General features: G+C 31.6%; 1 protein-coding gene and 1 non-coding gene across 2 annotated transcripts in view; both read left to right on the top strand.

Moving 5' to 3' along the window:
• Nucleotides 1-20,467, top strand: part of PCDH15 (protocadherin related 15) — a 1,316,677-nt gene extending 1,296,210 nt beyond the window's left edge. The window contains exons 36-38 of the mRNA XM_088791982.1: nucleotides 16,870-16,972; nucleotides 18,003-18,827; nucleotides 20,351-20,467. Of these exons, the coding sequence (XP_088648108.1) occupies nucleotides 16,870-16,972; nucleotides 18,003-18,812 (913 nt within the window). The 3' untranslated portion in view covers nucleotides 18,813-18,827; nucleotides 20,351-20,467. The remainder of the gene's footprint in view (nucleotides 1-16,869; nucleotides 16,973-18,002; nucleotides 18,828-20,350) is intronic.
• Nucleotides 89-195, top strand: LOC141573021 (U6 spliceosomal RNA). The gene has a single exon (XR_012498606.2). It is a non-coding gene; the product is annotated as a U6 spliceosomal RNA (small nuclear RNA).
• Nucleotides 20,468-20,819: the final 352 nt, after the last annotated feature.

Here is a 20,819-nt window from a genome sequence, read left to right as displayed (position 1 = left end):
GAATAAAGCACAGTCATAAAATAGTAATTCTTGATTTGGTTTCAAAAGCCAACTCCTGCTTTGTTACATAAACAAAGTATATGGTCTAGTGCTCACTTCGGCAGCACATATACTAAAATTGGAACGGTACCGAGAAGATTAGCATGGCTCCTGCGCAAGGATGACATGCAAATTTGTGAAGCGTTCTATATTAAAAAAAAAAAAAAAAAATGTGTATGGTCTAAAACCATAGACTTTTCTAATTTACTATTTTAGAACATCGTGAAATAGAGTAATTAATATCTGCATGAAAATAAAGAATACTAACTTCCCAAACACTTAGAGAATTTTTTTTATATTCCTTTCAAATATAAGGACTTTTTTTATATATTCCGTTCAAATATAAGTCTTTCAAAAGACTGTTGTGATAGCTTAATTATTATTCTATATTATTTGTAATCTCTAAGCAATATTAAATCATTTTTGAAAGAGACTTTTAAATTGTTTTAAAAGACTACACAACTGTCTCTATAATGATAAACCCTCAACACCTGATTCGTTTGGAGATACTGAACTTGTCTATATACATATATATATATATTTTTTTAATTCAAGAGTAATTATTTCTGAACATGAAATGCAAAACATCCAAGGATGTTATAAAATTTAGAATATGACTAAATTGAGTCCAAGAAACATTTATTAACTAGAAATGGGTGGAGTTTAGGGACTAAAACATGTTCTACTGTTAGCATGTGTGGCAATTACTTGTATGAATAAAGCAAGCCTCAAAAATTATGAAATTTATGTTTTAATGCAAAAAATGGTTTTAAACATGTCAATATTATTTGCCATATTAATACTATTGTATGAGGTTATGTTCCAAATAGTTTTTAAAAAGTTAAAACTGATTTTAATGTTGTATATTTGAATGATATCATTGAATTTAAAACAACTTAATGCTTGTGATTCTATTTCTAAAATAATAGTGTAACACAGGGATCATGCCTTAAATATAGTTTTTTGTAATTTGTTTTATAAGTTGGAAATGATGGTCTCTTTTTTAATTATTGGTGAATGTAGGAATTGAGCCAATATGATTTGATTCTCTTTATTTATGTTAACTATCTCTATCCCATAAGAAAGTTGGAACACTACTTAAGATTTAAGTGTCAAGTTAAGTGTGTTTTATATGAAATTATGAGGGATATATAGTCATTTTTATTTAACAAAGGAAGGTATAATATAATATCATCTGGAATCAATATGGTTTCATGGTGATAATTTTCAATTAGCAACACTGATGGACTATTTTTATTTGAAAAAGTGTGTTAGCCTTAGAGGAATTTGCAATTTTCGTATATATTTATTGAAGTATTATAAATTCTACACATTTAAGTATCTTTAACAAATTTTTAACTTATTCAAAAATTTTTACAGGGCTTCTAACCATCATTTATTAAAAAATGGATGACATGAATTATTATCAAATATTTTTAAAATGAAATATTAAAGGTCATTTTGAAAAAAGCTTTATGATGTAATTAATAGCTTGATGTAGATTCAGTAATTGCTGTGTAATAGTCATCATAGTACTTGTATATTTCTTCAAAACAATAGTTACTGCCCCTGTATAAATCAGTGTGGAATAATATTTCAGTTAGAACATAGAAACAATTCATAGAATCTCACTTAAAATTTCTGTTTTAGGATTGAAATATTCATATGTAATATAGATTCATTTTTGCCTATGTATAGGGAATAGATAGCTAGATGTAATTTTATATGATAAAACAACCAAATAAATACTATGTGATTTTATCTAAAACATTATTACATATTATTCTTATGAATAAATGCAAAGAAAATATAAAAACATGCGTTTTTGGACATACACATTAAGTGCTTAAATCTAGTTCCTTTTAGTGTTTTCATAATCATCTCTCAAATGAACTATAGTTAAAACTTTTTTTTTTCTGTCACATGTTTTCTCTTTCTCACCTGTGGATACATAGGCATAAGTAAGTAAATAATATTATTCTAATACAAGGGCATTAAAAAAAGATGCAGTGGAATAGATTAAGTGCTGTTTTACTCTATAGACAGTAATCGTCTCTTTCATTTTTTATTTTTTATTTTTATTTTTACTGTGGAGTAATTTGCTTTTAAATAGAAAGTTGTATCTTCCACACATCCTTCCCTTTTGATATCTTGAAATGGATGTTTAAACAAATGCCCCCCCAGATAGTACCTGTGCCTACCCAGAGGAGTTTCAAAATCCTCCTTGTTTTTAATTTGTTAAAAATATTTACATATATCTTTCAATCAGAAGTGATGTGATGCCATTATATAGATAATTTTTTCCAAGAAAAATTCAACCAAAAACAGATCTACACAAAAACAACTGCTATATAATGTCAAACCCATTTTTTTTTAATGACTTTTCAAGATTAGAGAAAGTGTTTGCTGTCTCTTTAATCCATATTATCTGCACATTCTGAAGTATTCAGGTAGTCTTGATACCTTAGTCTACCTGTGACAATTCTTTCTTGCAGTTTGTATCTTTGCCAAATGACAATAACAACTTCAGCTTTGTGTATCATTTTATTGCCTCACCTGTCATCTTAATTTTTCAATGTTTCGATTTTTTCAAATTTTCAATGGCTATTTAATTTTTATCCAAAGTATTTTCTCTTTTAATTCATTTCTGCTATGTGGGTAAATATGAAACAACAAACATAAATCTGTTACTCTGAGCTTGAGAACAAAGTCTAATGAGAGAATATTCAAAACCACAAGTCCCCCAGCCTTTCTGGGGGAAGGATCCTGGTGCTTTCATCAGAGGCACTTATTTGTGTCCTTTGACTTATTCAATTTTACTTTTGATTAACAGTCACTCTGACTCATGTATGAGAAAATCTTCCAGTGATATCAAAACTGTTTTGTTAATGTAAATCTTTTCAGTAAAGTGAATATTGACTAAAATTTGATCCAGATCATGTTCAAAAGAAATATCAACAGTCCCTCTTTTATTTGTAAAATGTATGTTTTTAAAATGATTCAGCAAAAATTGAAATAGAAGAAATAATCTGTCAAGATTCTAGTGCAAATTCAGTTTCTCAATTGTGATGTTGAACTCTGTGAAATAAATTTTCCCACCAGTGCGTGGGGACTTTTATTCTCTTAATCTGGAGAACAAAAAAAAATCCCTTTCTGTATTCTCTTGCAAGCTTTATCTCAGATATGAATGTACTGTTAGCTGCAGGAGAAAATTACTGAGATGAGAGATAATGGATAGGTATTATTCAGATACAGCTAAAGATCCTCTTTCCTCAAAACATTCAGCTCTGAGCATCCTCAACCAAGGCAAAGGATATGAAACCATTAGCCAAAATGGTAGTCTGCAATTTTGAGAATGATGATTTACACATGAGAGAACTGTATGTGTGGTCATGGATACTTTGCTGTATCAAAATAGTTGAAACAAAATCAGATTGACACATTTAAAAAAAACTGAATATTTCTCATGCTACTCACAGCTCTCAAGCTTTTCTGCCCTGCCTTTTTAGGAACAGAGATATGAAAATAACGTTTTGCTTCAGTAGATTAGTGTTATTGGGCATTTTATATTTTGAAGTAGTAATGAGTACCATAAAAAACATCTTTCTCAAGAAAGCTGTGTCACGACCTGTCTCCTTACATTTCATTATCTTCTTTTCTTTCAAGTCTTTTCCTTCTCTACCATTTCCAACAAAGCAGGGGAAATAAGTCAGTTCCAGAAGACAGGAAACATCAGCACGTTGTGATGCCCTTTTCTTCCAATCCTACTGAGGCTCACAAGCAGGCTTATATAGATGGATCCCTTAAGAACAACCAGCCCGAGTCTGCAAGAAAATTCACATTGGTATCTGATGAAGATGCCTTAAGTACCCATAGTGCCCTTTATAAGGAAAATATAGATCAAAGATCAACGAAATTGGACTTTTCACTGAGAACAGATTCTGTAGGGTCATTTTTACCCAACACTCAAGCCAAGAATGACCCTCTGAGGGGCCCAAGAGAAAGCATTCAGAAGATGTGGAATCAGGCAATCTGCTTACCTAGGAGACCAATACGGGAACTTCCCAATAGACCAGAAACCATAGAACTGGAGCAATGGCGAAACAATAGGCAGAAAGCTGAAAATGAAATCCCTGGAACCTATCCAAACACAAGAGGTAGCAGGGATATCTTGCTTACATCTAAAGATACAAGTTTAAGAGAGAAAGAGGAAATAAGGCCAGGTGAATCACCGATTATACAAGGAACGGAACAGTTGAAATCTCTGTCTTCAGACTCTTCATTTTCCTCTCCTTGGTCTCATTCCTCACTCTCTGTTTTGCCAACTGTTTCAAGAACTGTGGAACTCAAATCAGAGCCTAATGTTATTGTTTCTCCTGCTGACTGTTCCTTGGAACTTTCTCCTTCAATGCCTTGCATTTTAAATTCTCCACTTTTAAGGAGAGAGACACCCACTTGTACGTTGACTGTTGAAACCAAAAGGAACATTTTTGAAAATCTCCATTCACCAACCATCTCTCCTCTTCCTCCTCCTCTTACTCCCCCTCCTCCTCCTCCGGTCCTTACTCCTTTTGCTCTTTCCTGTCCTCCTCCTTGTCGTCCTCCTCCTCTTCCTTTTCCTCTGCTTCCACTTTCTGTTTCCTCTTCTCCTCCCTCTACTGCTTCTCTTCCACCTCTTCTTTCTTCACTTCCCTGTCTTCCTCCAACACTCCCTCCTCTTCCTTCTCCAGCACCTCCTTCAACTTCAGTTCCATCCACTATATGTGTTTGTATACCAGCTGTTAAACACACAGTCAGTGTGACACCACCCAAGGAACTGAAGTCTTCTGTGATACAGCAATCAACACCAACAACAGTATGTCATGCAGATCCTCAAAGAGAGCCAAAAGGAATCCTCAAGCATGTGAAAAACTTAGCAGAACTTGAAAAGTCAATAGCTAACATGTACAGTCAAATAGAAAAAAACTATCCACTAACACACAACCCAAAACTTCAGACTAGTTGCCCCTCAAAGATAACAAATATGGAAATGACATCTGAACAAAATCAGGAGAATCTGCACAATATTGTTGAGGAAATTGATAAACAATCTCACAGTCAATCTACTTCACTGTAATGTTGCTTTTCCTGTTTTAACTGGACAACTCTTTTGTTGGCCGTAATCTTCAAGTGGAGCCAAATTTGAACCTTAAAGAAGATTCTATTATTTTACCTTAAAATCAATGCGATACTGTTTTTTCCCTCATTTTTAATTTAAAATATTATTAACCTCATCATTACTAACTCATATAGATTTATCTTAATTTTCTTAACTACGAAGTAGTTATTTGTCTACATTGATTTAAAAAGTAAGTAATTTCAATCTATTTTTTAATGGGAATATATGGGCATAAAAGTTAGATATACAACTTAAACCAATGGCTTGTTGATCGTGTTAATGAAATAACTTTTACTTTTTCATCATTCATAGTTTTATATGAGTGCTCCAGGAAAAAAGGAGACTGTTACAAGTAAGCTATAAAATATCATAGGTTGTTATTTCCTTGAAGACTATGTATTTGGTAAGAAGAAATATTACCAATTAAAATGTTATTTATCCTGAAATGTAAGAGATGGCAGAATTATGGTATTACAAAATAAATTCCAGGTTCTAGAAGATGAAGTCATCTATTTTCTTATAAGAACATCTTTTATTCTGACTTGCTTTCATCTTACTAGTGTGCTTATACATTTGATAAACCTTTTACTTTTTCTCAGTTGCTGTCTTATCTATTGATTTCTCATTGAGCTTTCTTTTTCCTTCATTATAATGAAAATAAACTTGAGTCGTTGACTTTTGTAAGACATTTAATTGTTCCTACAGATGTTTAAAGTGCTCTTTAATTTTATTTGTCCACATTATTACATCGTCTCATTAATTATAATTTTATCATAAGATTATTTCGAAGAAAATATTTATATCATGTTTAATAAAGAAATTCTAATCAGTTTCATCAAAAGAAGGTTAAATAAATGTCTGCAAAGGTTTATCTAGTGTGAATTTAGTGACTATTTCATTGTTGAAAATCACAAATATTTTTCATTAATTTATTAGTAATATAAAATGTGCTTATGTATTAAAATTATAGAAAAGGGCATTTTAGCTTCATTCCCAATTACTTTTAATTACTACAGAATAATACATCCAAATTTAGACTATAGTCTATAGAAAAAAAAACATAAAAAATTTAAATAGGAATTAAGAATAAATATATCTAAACTATCACCAGTTTTATATAGGTCTTTACTCTTTGTTTTAGGCAGAAAAAACAGAAATTTATATATTAGGAAAATATTTCTGTAGTTGTAGTAGTTCTCGTATCTTAGAACTCAACTTGGTAAATTCTTAAAGGCACCAGCTAAGTTAAGTACTATCTTCCTATCTTATTAATGAAAGCTACACTTGACCATCAAGTAATTACTTTGTTTTTCCTACCTAATACATGGAATAAATTTTGTTTCCTGGAAATCTTTACTTTAAATACAAGCATAATCGTTGGTTTTACTGTGCAATTTTAATACTTTAGAAGATGTAAATCTGCACAGAGAAAAGCACAATTCCAAAAGATAAGCAAAAATCTTCCTTGATAATTACCATTGCAACTATATACTATATGTTCAGGGACCAGCAATGCATCATTTCAAAGGTTTTGTTCAGCTCTTATATTATGTTACGTTTCTTTAAGAATTTGGTCTGGCATCCCTAATTAACAAAATCATATCAAAAACAATTTGTAAATCTAATGATTTTCATTAGTTCTGCTTCAGATTCTTTTCATCCAAATCAAGAATAATTTCTTTCTTGGGGTTCTTGAATATGATTTTTTTCTCTCTTTTACTGAAAAACTTCAGTTGGAGTTTTTGTTGGCAGCTGGTCATATGCATGAGAACTTGTGCTATTTGGCGGACTCTGACAAGGTATTATTCACAATTGTGTAAGCCTTCAATGTGAGTGTGTGTGTGTTTTAAGCTACCTGGGAAGTGGGAAAGAATTGTCTTGATAATTCCTTAGAATTCCTTAATTATATCTCTAAATAATGACCAAAGAAATATTATAAGAAATCTAAATAAGTTTTATCTAGGTTACTCTAGCCTTACTAAAATGTTACATTGTCCTTTTCTATAATATTTTCATGATATTTATGTGATCTAAAAATTTTATTAGTATTTTACTTTTCAAATGAAGCATCCATAGTCATGTTTTATATTTAATCTAGTCTTTTACTGACACATTATGAGATCCCCGGCTTCATCATAAATGTTGATAGAAACTCTTTTACATGAGACTTACTATTCTAATATTCTTTGAGTACACAAGCCAAAATATTTTTCCTCTCCTAAACTCCTAATCTTCCACAACCTGACAACCACCCTCTGGAAAAAGAGCACCTGTTTTCCTTCTGCATTTATTATGCTACAATTAATGCATAAAGAATTATTAGATACCTTATTAAAAGACAAAAGCAGGATACCATATATTTTCCTTATTTTAAAAAGTAAGCTATAAAACATACAAATGGTAAAAAATGAAATAATACATATTAGATATAAACTACTCAGACACATATATTAATATTATATGACTAGTTTTGTAGGAATCAACAGAGTGACATGTTTATTGGAAGTACACAGATCATTACACGTATTGTTTCTGTTGTGTATCTCTTCTAAGTCACTTTTTGCCCTTGAGCTAAGACAAACAATAACAATAACCACATGAAAGCAACAAAAACATTAATAGAAGAGTAGTGTGCATCTATTGATATCTTATTTCCCACATTTATGGAAAATATTGCTAAAGAAAAGATGCAGTTTAAATATCTTAGAAGATAAAATGTAGTTTTAGTTAGACATTCTATATCATGTATGTGACTCAGTTGTCATTATTAAAATCTAAATACGAGTTTTCTCTACTTTTTGTATCTCTGAAAGATACAAATTGAGTAAAAGTTGAAATTATCTGAACTTCTAATGCTCTAGGAGTATTATCATTACCATAACTATTGGTAGAACCATATAAGCACTCTGAAAATCTTACTACAGAACTATTACAAATAATAAATTGCTGATAGGATTAAGTGGTGATTATTGTATTACCACTATCACCAACCATTTCAATCAGCAGTGCCTTAACCACTAAAGCTGTTTTCAGATAAGTAGATTTATTTTGTGAAGGCCTTGTAATTATTTAAAGAAATTTTCTACAGAGATTTGTTGTTGTTGGAGTTTAGAAAGTTATGTACATAACTTCATAATAAACCTTCATGGAAGTTGCTTATTAATTCCATATAGCATGGTCAGTAGCACCAGTTTAATACTTTAGGACAATTTTTAATGAATAGTAAGTAAAAATATTCATAATTAGTGACATTCAACATTGAAAAACGCTATACTTTTTTCCCCTCTCAAGTATGGTCAAATGTTTCACCAACTTGTGTTCCACGAACTTCATAAAGTTTTATGTAATATTGAAAGTTTGACTATTATATCTTTAAAAACTTTTTCACTTCATGTTTAATAATGTCATAGACACTTCATGTCTAATTCACTCTTAAAAGCTAGTAATATTTTACATTCACTGTTTTTAGAATAAATTGACACAAATAAAAAAAATTTCACAAACATTTGGAAGAACATATTCTAGTCATGGATTCTGAACTAGTATGTTTTTCATGTATAAAACACATCTTTCCCTAAATGAGTATCTTATATGTATTAAGACATCTAGGAGAAATGATATAGGATACTTTTTATTCCACTTGAAAAACAAAGTTTGTTACTGTACACCATTATGACAAAATAGATTGTGTAAGTTTTGGTGTTCATATGGAATGAGGGTTGGGGTGATAATTGTTTTTAATAATGTGGGCATGAAACCTTGAGCCTCCTGTCTTGATACTGCCACAAAATATATTTCTCACTGGGACAATTTTTAGCAAAAATTGCTTTCTCAGTTTCTTTCAGATTTTTTTTTTTAAACACCCTCACCAAAACTTTTATTTAACCTAAAAACCCAAGATGTTTAATACCGATTTCTTCATTTCTGCCTTGCAGGAGAGGTTATGCATCAGAGGTAAGGGCTTTATGGTGTTACGTTATACCAAGGACTGATTTATATTTTTTTCAAAACCAGGGTACTTTCTTTTATTTTAACAAAACGTATAAGTATGCTATACTATTTCTTTTATATCTATTGCTTCTTTGTTTGGGTATTTTAAGTCTATTAATGGGTGAAGAAAGACCAACTGCTCGCCTATTCAAGGATAAATTTATTTTTTTTCCTGAATTACTATTGCTTAGTATTGTGAGATTCCCCTGAATTTATTTTTCTAAGGCTATAAACCTAATTTAGAAACTGTAGGATTACTTGATATTTGTTCTTTTTACCAGTCCAATACTCCATCCTAACACATTAGAGCTTGAGATCTTAAAGAGTTAAAAAAAATAATAATAAAAATGACTGGCTTTCCTATTGTGTTAATTTGACTTTGACTCCCAGTCTACAGAGAACATACGGAGCATTGTGGCCAAGAGTATTTGACTAGCCACACTGTAAATGGTGCTATCACTGAAGTCACTGAGAACCTAGTATGTATGGTTTAGCACAAAGCTTTTCAGTCAAGAGACTGAGATAAGCATATGATCTGATTTGCTAATAGTTTAGAATTATTTGAAAATTAAGATGAATGCCTTTAAGCATAACTGGCTTTCAGGGATAATTATAATAGCTAACAGAATGAATCAGAATATTTCTAACTTAAACTTCCCACTCTTTTAAATGAATACCTTAAGTAGACTAACTCACTAACGACTGTATGTACCATGGAAAGTCTATCTGTTCATTCAAACAGTTTCTACTGACCATTTCAAACAATTGGTTCATTGGTGGAAGTATTCCTCAGAACTTCTCTGTCCACTTTCCCACCGCTTACTTTCAGATTCCTGTTGTGTAACTGTTTCCCCCACAAAGAGTTGATAACCCAAAATTTGAATTGTGAATCTTCTTTTCATCTGACGGAAGTATAAATCATCATGAAACAGACCAGTAGTGACCATGTTTCCTTTAAATAAGTGTGAGTGAAGTGGGGCAGCAACAGGAAGTGATTCTTGCAAAATCTGAAGAAGGACACTTTCCTTAATCACAAAAGAAATTCTGAAAACATGCTTAATGTTTGAGTACAGGCAATCCACATTTTGGTAAAAATGGGAAACATGTTTTAAATATGATGACAAGTATATTTATCATTCTATATCATTATTTTGTGTACTCTACCCTTCTTCCTAGTAAACCTGATTACATCTAATGTGATTAAGGAGAAAAAAAGAGGGGCAATTTAAAACAAGGTTGAAATTGCTATGAAGAATTTTATGATACTTAAAGTGCTTATAGAAGCATAATGACTCTGTAATATGAAGCTCAAACCAAGAACATTCTTTATAGATTTTCATTTATTAACGTTAACCTTGATGTTAATTAAAACAATGATGAAATTAAAATAAATTAATTCTTTATAAATTTATGTTCCAACATAAATAGTCGAAATATTATTTAATGCTATTGGTAGCTATCACATGAATAATGGCAGATAATCCCAAGGTAACCAGTTTTAAACTGTAACCTTTTTTTCTCTCTTTTCAATCATAATCTACCTTTTCCCTCTGAATTATTTTCTAAATCTTTTTTTTTCTTTTTTCTATTTTAATTTCCTTTGACAGCAAGAACAACTGCTGAGGCCTTCTCTTCTTAAACCAGAGGTATCAATTTCCTTTCTCTTTTCAACCTCCCTGGGTTTTCACTGTACTTTATGTGACTGTAATGTCCATCTTATATGTAGGCAGAGTGGGTAGCTGCCCTCCTGGCATAATTTGGCGAGTGAGAAAAGGTTGTTTTAAAATAAAATAAATAAACAAATGAACAAATCACCTTACCACTTCTTACTGGTGGCTGAAATTCCAATTTTTTGGCTTCATCCTCTGAGAATTAGACAGATAAAAATTTTGGTCCTATTAAAAGCAAGCTATCATTCAGTGAAGTAATGCATAAACTTGATCAGTCTCTTATATAAATGAATCAGAACTGTTCCTGAGATAAGATTTTGATTAGTTTGCAAAGGTTGAAAAAGAATGCTAAAAAAATTGCAGACATCTGTGCTGAATAACAAAAGGTAGAAATTAGGTTATGATTAACAGTCTTTAAATTATTTCATGTAATTCAAAATACTGCCTTTGGCCACATGTCTATTTCAAAATGCCTATGACTTTTTTTTCTGCAATGAGAAAAAGACAACCACAGCTATATAATAAATTCATATCATTTATATTTGTTATGTTTTAATGCTGCAATTTTTTTAAAGTAATGTTATGTAAAAATATTTCCTTTGGCAAATTTAGTATTTTATAAGCTCCACTTAAAAACATTATTTCATTTTCTTAACAAAACAATCTTCACTTATCTAAAAAGAAGCATTTTGTGGTTAAAACTTCCTTCCCAAATTTGGAGGTTGACTGGCAAGGAATATTCCACTTTTATAAATTTTTCACAAAAATTTCCATGAGACATCTCCATAGATTACTGAATTAGATAACTCAGAGTTAAAATCCAAATGCCAATTACTGGATGCAACATGTTAGTCGAGATATGCACTTTCCTGGGCATTAATTTCATCTTTTATAAAATGTTAGCAATAATATTGAACACATAAGCTCCCAGCTCAGCTACTGGATCATAGTAAGAAGAAATTCAGTAAATGGTAGTTATTGTTCTTTTTGTTTACATCAGTGTAAATATTTATTTTTTGGTTAATAAGATACTAAGTTAATACTATGTCTTCTCTGTGTGAAACTCTCTTCTCTCAGCAAAAAATGAATTTTAAAAACAACTTTGTGTTTTATCTGCCTACAAAATCACTTTTTAGTATGCAACTTAGCATGATTTTCCAAACTCGGGACTCACCTATCTAGCACTAAAGGCAACAGGGCCTCTTGTGTGGAGTGTTTCACTGTCTATTCAAGCCAAATCAGGAATGTCAATGGTCACCAGTTCCTTTCTTCCTGCATTTTTGCCTGTTTGCTTGTTTGTTTTTTCTGAAGAGCTGATGGTCCATTCTTCAGTAATGGGTTGCATAAGAATCCAAGAGGGACCCTTCAGATCATTTCTTTCTACTAGTGTCTATCTCTCCTTTCTAACTCAGACTACACAGTGACTGGTTGCGTCTGTCCTTTTATTTATTTGTTTTATTTTTTTAAAGTCATCGGGTGCCAGATATATATTGTAGCTAGCAAGAGCTGAGTTTTATTTTCCCTTTAGGAAAAACAAGAAAATTATCTGTAAAGAAAATTATTTGATTCTAACTTTTAAGATCTGAAATCCACTCAGTTGCATTCTTTCCATAAATGTTTATTTTCTATCATTGCTAAAAGTTATTAAAACTCAACTTCAGAACCATTTTTAATTGCTGTAAGGACACCTAACATGAGATCTTACCTCTTAACAAATTTTAAGTGTATAACACAATGTTTCTGTTAGCTATAAGCACAGTGTATTGTACAGCAGATCTCCAGAACTTCTTCATCTTGCCTAATTGAAACTTTATACCTGTTGAACAGAAATTCCCATTTCCTCCCCTCCCCCCCATTGTGGCAACTATCATTCCACTGTCTGCTTCTATGAGTTTGACTATTTAGATACTTCGTATAAGTGGAATCATACGGCCCCGACCTTTCTATTACTGGCTTTTTTCATGTAACTTAATATCCCCAAGGTTAATCCATGTTGTTGAATATGGCAGTAATGCCTTCTTTTTTAAGATTACATAGTATTCCATTGTATGTATATGCCACATTTTCTGTATTCATTCTTCCATTAATGGGCATTTGGGTTTCAATACTTTTCTCAGTCTCCTTATGTATGATATTAAACATGTATCGACTAAGCCATTTAAAAGTATTAGTTCTGAGACCTCTTTGCTTCATTTATATTGGTAAAATTACGTTGGGTTTTAGATGCCACAAAAGCCTAAGCCTACCAATCTGTATATAATGTATGTATTCAGTTTGAATAACTTAAATGTAGACTTTAACTTCATTCTCATTTCTTACTGGTCTTTCCCGACCTCATTTCCTACCCTCCCACCCCCTTCCCATAGTGAACATTTTTTTGTTGAAATAAAACCACAGCATAAAAGTATACAAATCATATTGTATACCTAGATAATATTTACAGAATGCACATGCCCTGCTAGCTCTACAGAAATGTCATCCGTATCAATACTCACATACAATTTCTCGTTTCCCTAACCACTTCTTTATTTTTAAGATAAATATTTTAATGATGTATGCACAAACACACACACACACACACACACACACACATTGAATTTCAGCTTTATTGAGGTATAATTGACAAAGAAAACTAAGATATTTTGTGTGTAAATTATGGTGATGTGCTACATCTGTACATCGTGCAGAGTCCCCTCATCTAGTTAATTAACACGTCTATCACCTCACAAATTTACCTTTTATTATGTGTGAGAATATTTTAGTTCTATTCTCTTAGCTAATCTCAATTATACAATACAATGTTATCAAATATTTACATTAGAACCCCAAATCTTATTTATCTTGCAGCAAGTTTTTAACCTTTTACCAACCTCTCCACACCCCCAGCCATTAACAATTACTTTTCTACTCTCTGTTTCTTGACTTTTTATTTAAATATTTGTTTAGATTCCGCATATAAGTGATACCATGAAACATCTGTCTCTGTCTGACTTATTTCACTTAGCATAATGCCTTCCATGTTACATCCATGTAGTCATATATGGCAGTATTTCCTTTTTTCTAAATGTAGGCATTGATTGTGTAGTGGCAGTATTATAGCTAATGAGGTTTATCTGAGGTTAATTGCTGATTGAAAGCTTTTCACCTGTCTTCTAACACATATTGAAGTTTCTATAAATTGAATAATGTTTCATTTGTACCTGACTTCTTTTGCTCATTATTTTTTGTTTGGGAGATTCATTTCTGTTGTTGTGTGATGTTGTAATGTGTTTACATTATGGACTTTTGCATTGGTTCCAGTTTTGGGCTGTTATGAATACTGTATCATGGTACATAATTGTACATGTTTATGTTGGGTTTATAAACTGAACTATATTGGATTTCTGTGAAATGGGATATGCATATATTTGATGTTGGTATTATTGCCAAACATTTCCCAAAGGGTTTTACTAATTTATAATCTTTCCGGAAGTGTATGAGACTTACAGTGCTAGTGTCGCTGCCAGAACATGGTATCAATGATCTTTTTCTTTCTTTATAATCTTAGCTATTCTGAAGGGTGAACTGAAGTAGTTTTAACATCAAAAGTGGATTCCGTTACAGTTGATTTACAAAACTTTGTAAATTGCAAAGTCATGGGATAGTACATTAGTAGAGTAGAGGGACTGCAAACTTAAATGATGTAATGCAAGTGAATGGAAAAAATTAGATGTAAAAAAAATTAAAAAGAGCAGATAGGAGATCCTATTGCAACTATGGATATAGGTGTAAAACAGTGAAGTTGAGTGCATAGTAGTAAGCAGGAGAGAACATGATTGCTGTAAGCAATCTAACTAAATTCATGACGTGAAAATATGAGCCCAGTGTTGCCATATTTTTTATTTTTCAAGAGAAATCAAATCCAGATTTTTTGATAGTATTTTTTGATTAGAATGTTGGCATCAAAATCAGTTTTTTAAAAAAATGATCTTTGCCAAACAAAGCACAATTTAGGGTCATACAAGCTATGAATTTTCATGCTTTCCTAATGATATATATATTTGTGCTCTCAGAGAACATTTTTTTCCTGACTGTATATTATACTTGGATCAGCAGAATTAATTCTCATAAATAATACATGATTTTAGAAATAAGTACCAACCCATTTTCCTGTTGATATCTATGATTTTTCTTCCTTTTTTCTTCATTGAAAAATTGATTTAATTAACAATTCAGTTCGACCTATATAAATATTAAAATAGAATTTAACAAGGAAATGTAATGACATTGAATTTAATAGTTACTTAAAACTAGCTTCATATGTATATCTCAGGGGAAAAAAAACACACACATCTTTTTATAAGAGTAGAGTTTGACAAAAATCAGTGTTGTCTATAATTTAGAACTGGAAAACTTGAAAGGGCTCTGCTCTGACAAATTCCCTTTTTTTAAAAAAAAAGAATTAAATCCAGAATTATCCGTATATTTTAACATGTAAACATTCTTGGGAAATATCTCACATTAATGGAATTTTATTAATGTATAAATGCTTATTATCAGATCTTTCTTAGGAATAAATTTTGATGAATGGAAGTGCTCTGGGGACTAGAAAACTGTTAGAAGGAAGATGAAACAATGCTGAAGATAATGCTGTAATTTTCCTCAAGGCTAAAACCTGTTAATAGTATACATTAAAATAGAATGAAATATTCACCGCCTATTGATAGTTTTAAAACTTAGCTAAGAACAAGCAATATGCTCAAATGCAATCTTTAACAGATTTACCACTATAAAAAAAATTTACCTTTTTTACCCCTTCAATTCTAATAACACAGCCTTATTTTGTTTAAAATAGTTACAGCCAGAAAAGAACTATTTGAATATGTATAACTAACAGTTGTAATTGAAATTATTTTGGCAGCAGTATTTTGAGAGTCATCGAATTCTAGGTCTGGAAATCTGACTGTGATCTGAAATGTGATAAGAATTTGTTTTCAAATGCAATTTCTCTTTTTAAACAACAGGAGTTATCCATGGAGTCTGGAAATGACCCTGGCCAGGAATATGGACAAGATTATTACAGTTATGAGCATGGGTACATCTTCAGATTTTTTTATCCAGTATCTTAATATTGTATAAATAATGAGGAATTAGTAAATGATTATTATTACTAGCATTTGTTTTATAAATGTCATTTTATCAGTTTCAGCTTTGAAAATGAATAACGTATCTAGTTTTAATTTCAGTAGAGTTTTAACCATTTTTCCATATTGAGTTCTGTTTTGATGTTCTGTATTGATATTGACTACAACTCTAAGACTGCAGTAAAAATTATTCAAAATTATTCAAATGGGAAATAAAAGTCAAACATATTTGCTCAATTCCTTAATTCACCTTTATTGTTCATATGAGATGTTTAACCTTTTATCTAACCAGTCAGCCTCAAGATTTTATCCAAGAGAAACTGAGAAGAAAACATACTTTAGAATTTAGTAATAAGCATTTCAAAATTCACTTCTATACACAAAAGATAACTGCTTTCAATAAATGAAGCAGAGAAATGTACAGACCAGTACATACCATGTTTAAAGTAGATCTTGACTATAAACATAGAGATTTTATGTTCTCAATAAGCTATTATACTTTTAGAAAGAACCTATCTTGTGTCCTAGAATCTTCAATCAATTAAGCAATAATATGCCTTTCTTTTCATTCTAGTCTCCCCAAAACGTAAATCTGAAATAACTTGACTCTCTTTATTGTTATTCCAGGGTACCATTATGGCAAAAATCATTGGTCATCAGGTTATAGTACTTACCTTGTGGTTTTATAAATAGTTTATAACAGCCTAATAGATGCTATATAAATATCTGTTGATTGAATGATGAAGAAAAAGAAGAACACAGAGAGCAGTCATGGTAGAGTCTACACTGACCATATGCAAAAATAAATAAATAAATAAATAAATAAATAAATAAATGTATGTATGTATGTATGTATGTATATATTTAAAGTTGTAAGTTTCTATTACAGGTATGAAATGCCTCAATATGGAAGTCGCCGTCGCTTGTTACCACCTGCTGAAGAATATGGTGAGGTGGTTGCTGAAGCTGAGGAGGGAATTGAGGAGGAAGAGGTAATTCCTATAATTTTCTTACATAAAGTTAATATTCCAAGAATAAATTTTAACCCTATTTGAATAGCACACTAAACAATATTGTAAAAATCAGAAATCCTATATACTTAATACATGTTTTCCATAGAAATTTAACAACGCGGACCATTTTATTGCCCTGTGTATAGAAGGAAATTAATTTTTATGTAAGTTTAATTTATGTCCTTCTATAAAATGTTTAAACACCTGGAATAAATTCATAATACAGTTATATTTTCAAAATTCCCAATGTTTATCTTTTCTGATAAAGATAACATTATAATAATATACATAGAAAGTATTTTGCAAAACAATGTTTAGTTTTGTTTTTAAATTGTCTATCATACTGAAAGTCATAAAAAGTATAGTCTCCATAACTGAAAAGTTATCAGAGGAAATTAAATATTACCACCAATATGTTTAATGAAGTATGATTTATGTTTAAATTAGCATGAGTCATTTATATCAAATTCTTAATTTTGCTTGAAATAGTTCTTGGAACATTTATCAAAAAAAAAAAAAAAATCCCACACACAAAAAAATAAATGTCGCTATAGTTTTACCCAGTTCAAAATTAAGAAAATAGTCAAATTTCACAGGCTATTCAGATAAACTATCATAATTACCTCATTATTTAAAATTTTGTTAAAAGAAATACATAAAAAATATTTAAAGTCTAGGGATGGGACAGGGAAGCGATAACAATTTTTTTTCCTCCCTTGACATAAGATGGAAAATAAATTTTGAATAGGAAAAAAAATAGAGAAAGCATTAGAATTTGGTATTGTACAGTACAAGCCAAAATAAAATAATTTACTTTTTCTTGGTTATCTTCTGTCGATATAAAGTTGGGGTAAACAATAGAGATTTGCATGATTGTTTCTGCAACCAGTTATATAACTTGAATGAAGCTATTACCTCACAGATTCATTCCTGCTTAACTTGTGTGGGACAAGGTCACAACATAACCATCCCCCAGCTGACACTTCAATTGCATTTTCATGATTTTCAGGAAAAGGCAAAGAAAGTTAGAGAGCCTAGTGAGGAGCAAGAAGTAGTTGTCATTATTGAAAAGCCACCAGCAGCTGAACCTACATACACAACATGGAAGAGGGCCAGGATATTCCCAATGATTTTTAAGAAAGTTAGAAGACTAGCTGATAGAAGAGGCATCATTGACCTTGAGGGTGAAGAGTGGCAGAGACGCCTTGAGGAAGAAGATAAAGACTATTTGAAACTAACTCTGGAACCAGAGGAAGCTTCAGAAAGCACTGTGGAATCAGAGGAGGAGTCCTCAAGTGACTACACTGAGTACACTGAAACCGAATCTGAGTTCAGTGAGTCTGAGACGACAGAAGAGTCTGAGTCAGAGACACCTTCTGAGGAGGTGGAAAGTTCTACCCCAGAATCAGAATCAGAATCCACAGAATCAGAAGGAGAAAAGGCAAGGAAAAACATTTTTCTTGCAAGAAGAAGGCCCGTTGTTGAAGAGGAAGTCCAACCTAAGAAAAAGGAACCACGCGAAGAACCAGAAGAACTGAAGGGGGAAGAAGAGCACCCAGAAGGAGAGGATAGTGAGCTGGCCCCGATGGAAGAATCAACAGACCTTGAAGCTCAAGAAATCACTGAGGAGGGCAGCGTAGAATCAGCTTCTGTGGAAAGAGGTGTGGAAAGTGAGGAAGAATCAGAATCAACCAGTACTAGTGAAAGTCAGTCTGGAGGTCCATGGGGCTTTCAGGTGCCAGAACAAGACACAAGCAGGGATGCAAACCAAACGAAGCCTCCAGGAGCAGACTCTGAAGGTTACAACACAGCACTTTAAAAGAGATGACAGTAGGTGGGAGTTTTGCAGTGATGAATGCTCTTGTGTGCAGTGCCTTCTGTGTGTTCTCTAAAATGACCCTTGAAGGGGAGGAAATTGATCATGATTTTGATCTAATTTGAGATTAGAGATATGCCAGAAAAGTGAATATATATGCTATCCAAATAGATGTATATGTTAGAGTGTATTAGGGTGAAACTGTCTCATCTTTCCTAATTACTAAATCAGAAGACATGCAATCGGTTAATCAATATTTAATATCATCTAGTGGGATTTCTGTTAATGCTGTGTGGCATTATGAATTACAAGGATGCCCTGCCTATTGGAATGGATTGTATGAATACTTACAGTTGTTTTTATATCACCTTTAAAAAAAATAACTCCTTAGGACAGACTGCAACAAATGAGGTCTCTAAAAGTCAACTTTTGCATATATGTACATTTCAACTGGCAAAGGTATTATCAGAAAGATCATGAACATGTTCAATTAAGTTTGTAGCTGGCATTTTCAAATATTAGAGGTTAAATAAAATAAATTAAAAGATGAAATTGACTACCATTTCATTTCCATTGTGGTTATGAGTTACAGTGAATTTAGAAAATAAAAATAAATTGTAAAATTTATACAGGTTTTTTCTGGGTAAGTAAACATAATACTATATATATATATATATATATATATATATATATGTTTGAAAATTAAAAAAAAAAAAACATGGCTTACTTAGTGCAATGTGTTGGTAATTCACATACCTGAAAATGTAATAATATTTTGAGAGTAACCTCATATTATTTAATCTTTGCTCCCTACCATTTCTAATGTGGATTGGTTAAAGAAAAATAAATTTGTAAAAATGTCCATTGTATTCCAGTTGTTTGCAAAAGGAAAGTTTACAGTAATTAGTGTTCAGTATTGGGTGATACTAAATAAATTATGCTGGGTGGGAAGATATTTTCTTTTAAGTTAACATGTATTTTAATGAAATTACCCAGAAAACCAGGATACTTCAAGGGAATAAATGCATTAAATTATGCAAAACATATGGTTAACAATGAAGAATTAATTAGGAATTAGAATAATGTGGGTTTAAAAATTACTTTAAAACATTGGGAATAGAGGTATAACACTAGTATGAACAGAATATACTATCGCTGTGCATTCTTTTCCAATTCAACTTTCCGGAATCGTATAGCAACTGTCAAACAATGGATCAGATCCTTATTTAAATATAAATAATATATATATTTCTTTTTTTTTCATGTAGAGCAGCAATTTGATGTAAAAGAATAAATGTACTTTCTGAAATAAATGTCTTCTTCCTAACTCAGCAACACTTTCTTCAGAAGTTAAGCTCTAAAACAAATGAAGCCTTATTGCAAAAGAAACTCATGTTAATAATCTGTTTCCTTCTCCCTCTTTTGAATTATTTACCTTTGATGGCTTTCTAGCAAAAGTTTTTAATCTCACAGGCATTATAATCTTTGCCCTCTTAATTCCTCTGATAATCAATTTTTTTATTTTTTTTTAACTTTGACAGTGGGCAAGAAAAAGAATGATCAAATTAGTTGTTGATCGTGAATATGAAACTAGCTCAACTGGAGAAGACAGTGCTCCTGAATGTCAGAGAAACCGTCTTCACAATCCTAATATCCACGGTAATGTTAATGGCAATATATACATTGCACAGAATGGTTCTGTGGTGAGAACCCACCGCGCCTGCCTCACTGATAACGTAAAAGTTACATCCCCTGTCCGACTGGGAAGGCACTTTAAGAAACTAGACAAGTTGGCAGTGACACATGAGGAGAATGTCCCTCTGAACACATTATCGAAGGGGCCATTTTCTACTGAGGAAATGAACACAAGACCAACTCTGGTAACGTTTGCCCCTTGCCCATTGGGGACTGACAGTATGTCAGTGAAGCCACTGGGGAACAGGCTGAAAAGCACAGTTGAACAGGAGTCTATGGTTGACTGTAAGAGCATCAAGGAACCTTTGGAATTCC

Source organism: Rhinolophus sinicus, chromosome 15, assembly GCF_057876585.1.
Source record: "Rhinolophus sinicus isolate RSI-liver-muscle chromosome 15, RSI-T2T, whole genome shotgun sequence".
Taxonomy (NCBI): domain Eukaryota; kingdom Metazoa; phylum Chordata; class Mammalia; order Chiroptera; family Rhinolophidae; genus Rhinolophus; species Rhinolophus sinicus.
This window is presented reverse-complemented; position numbering and strand designations above follow the sequence as displayed.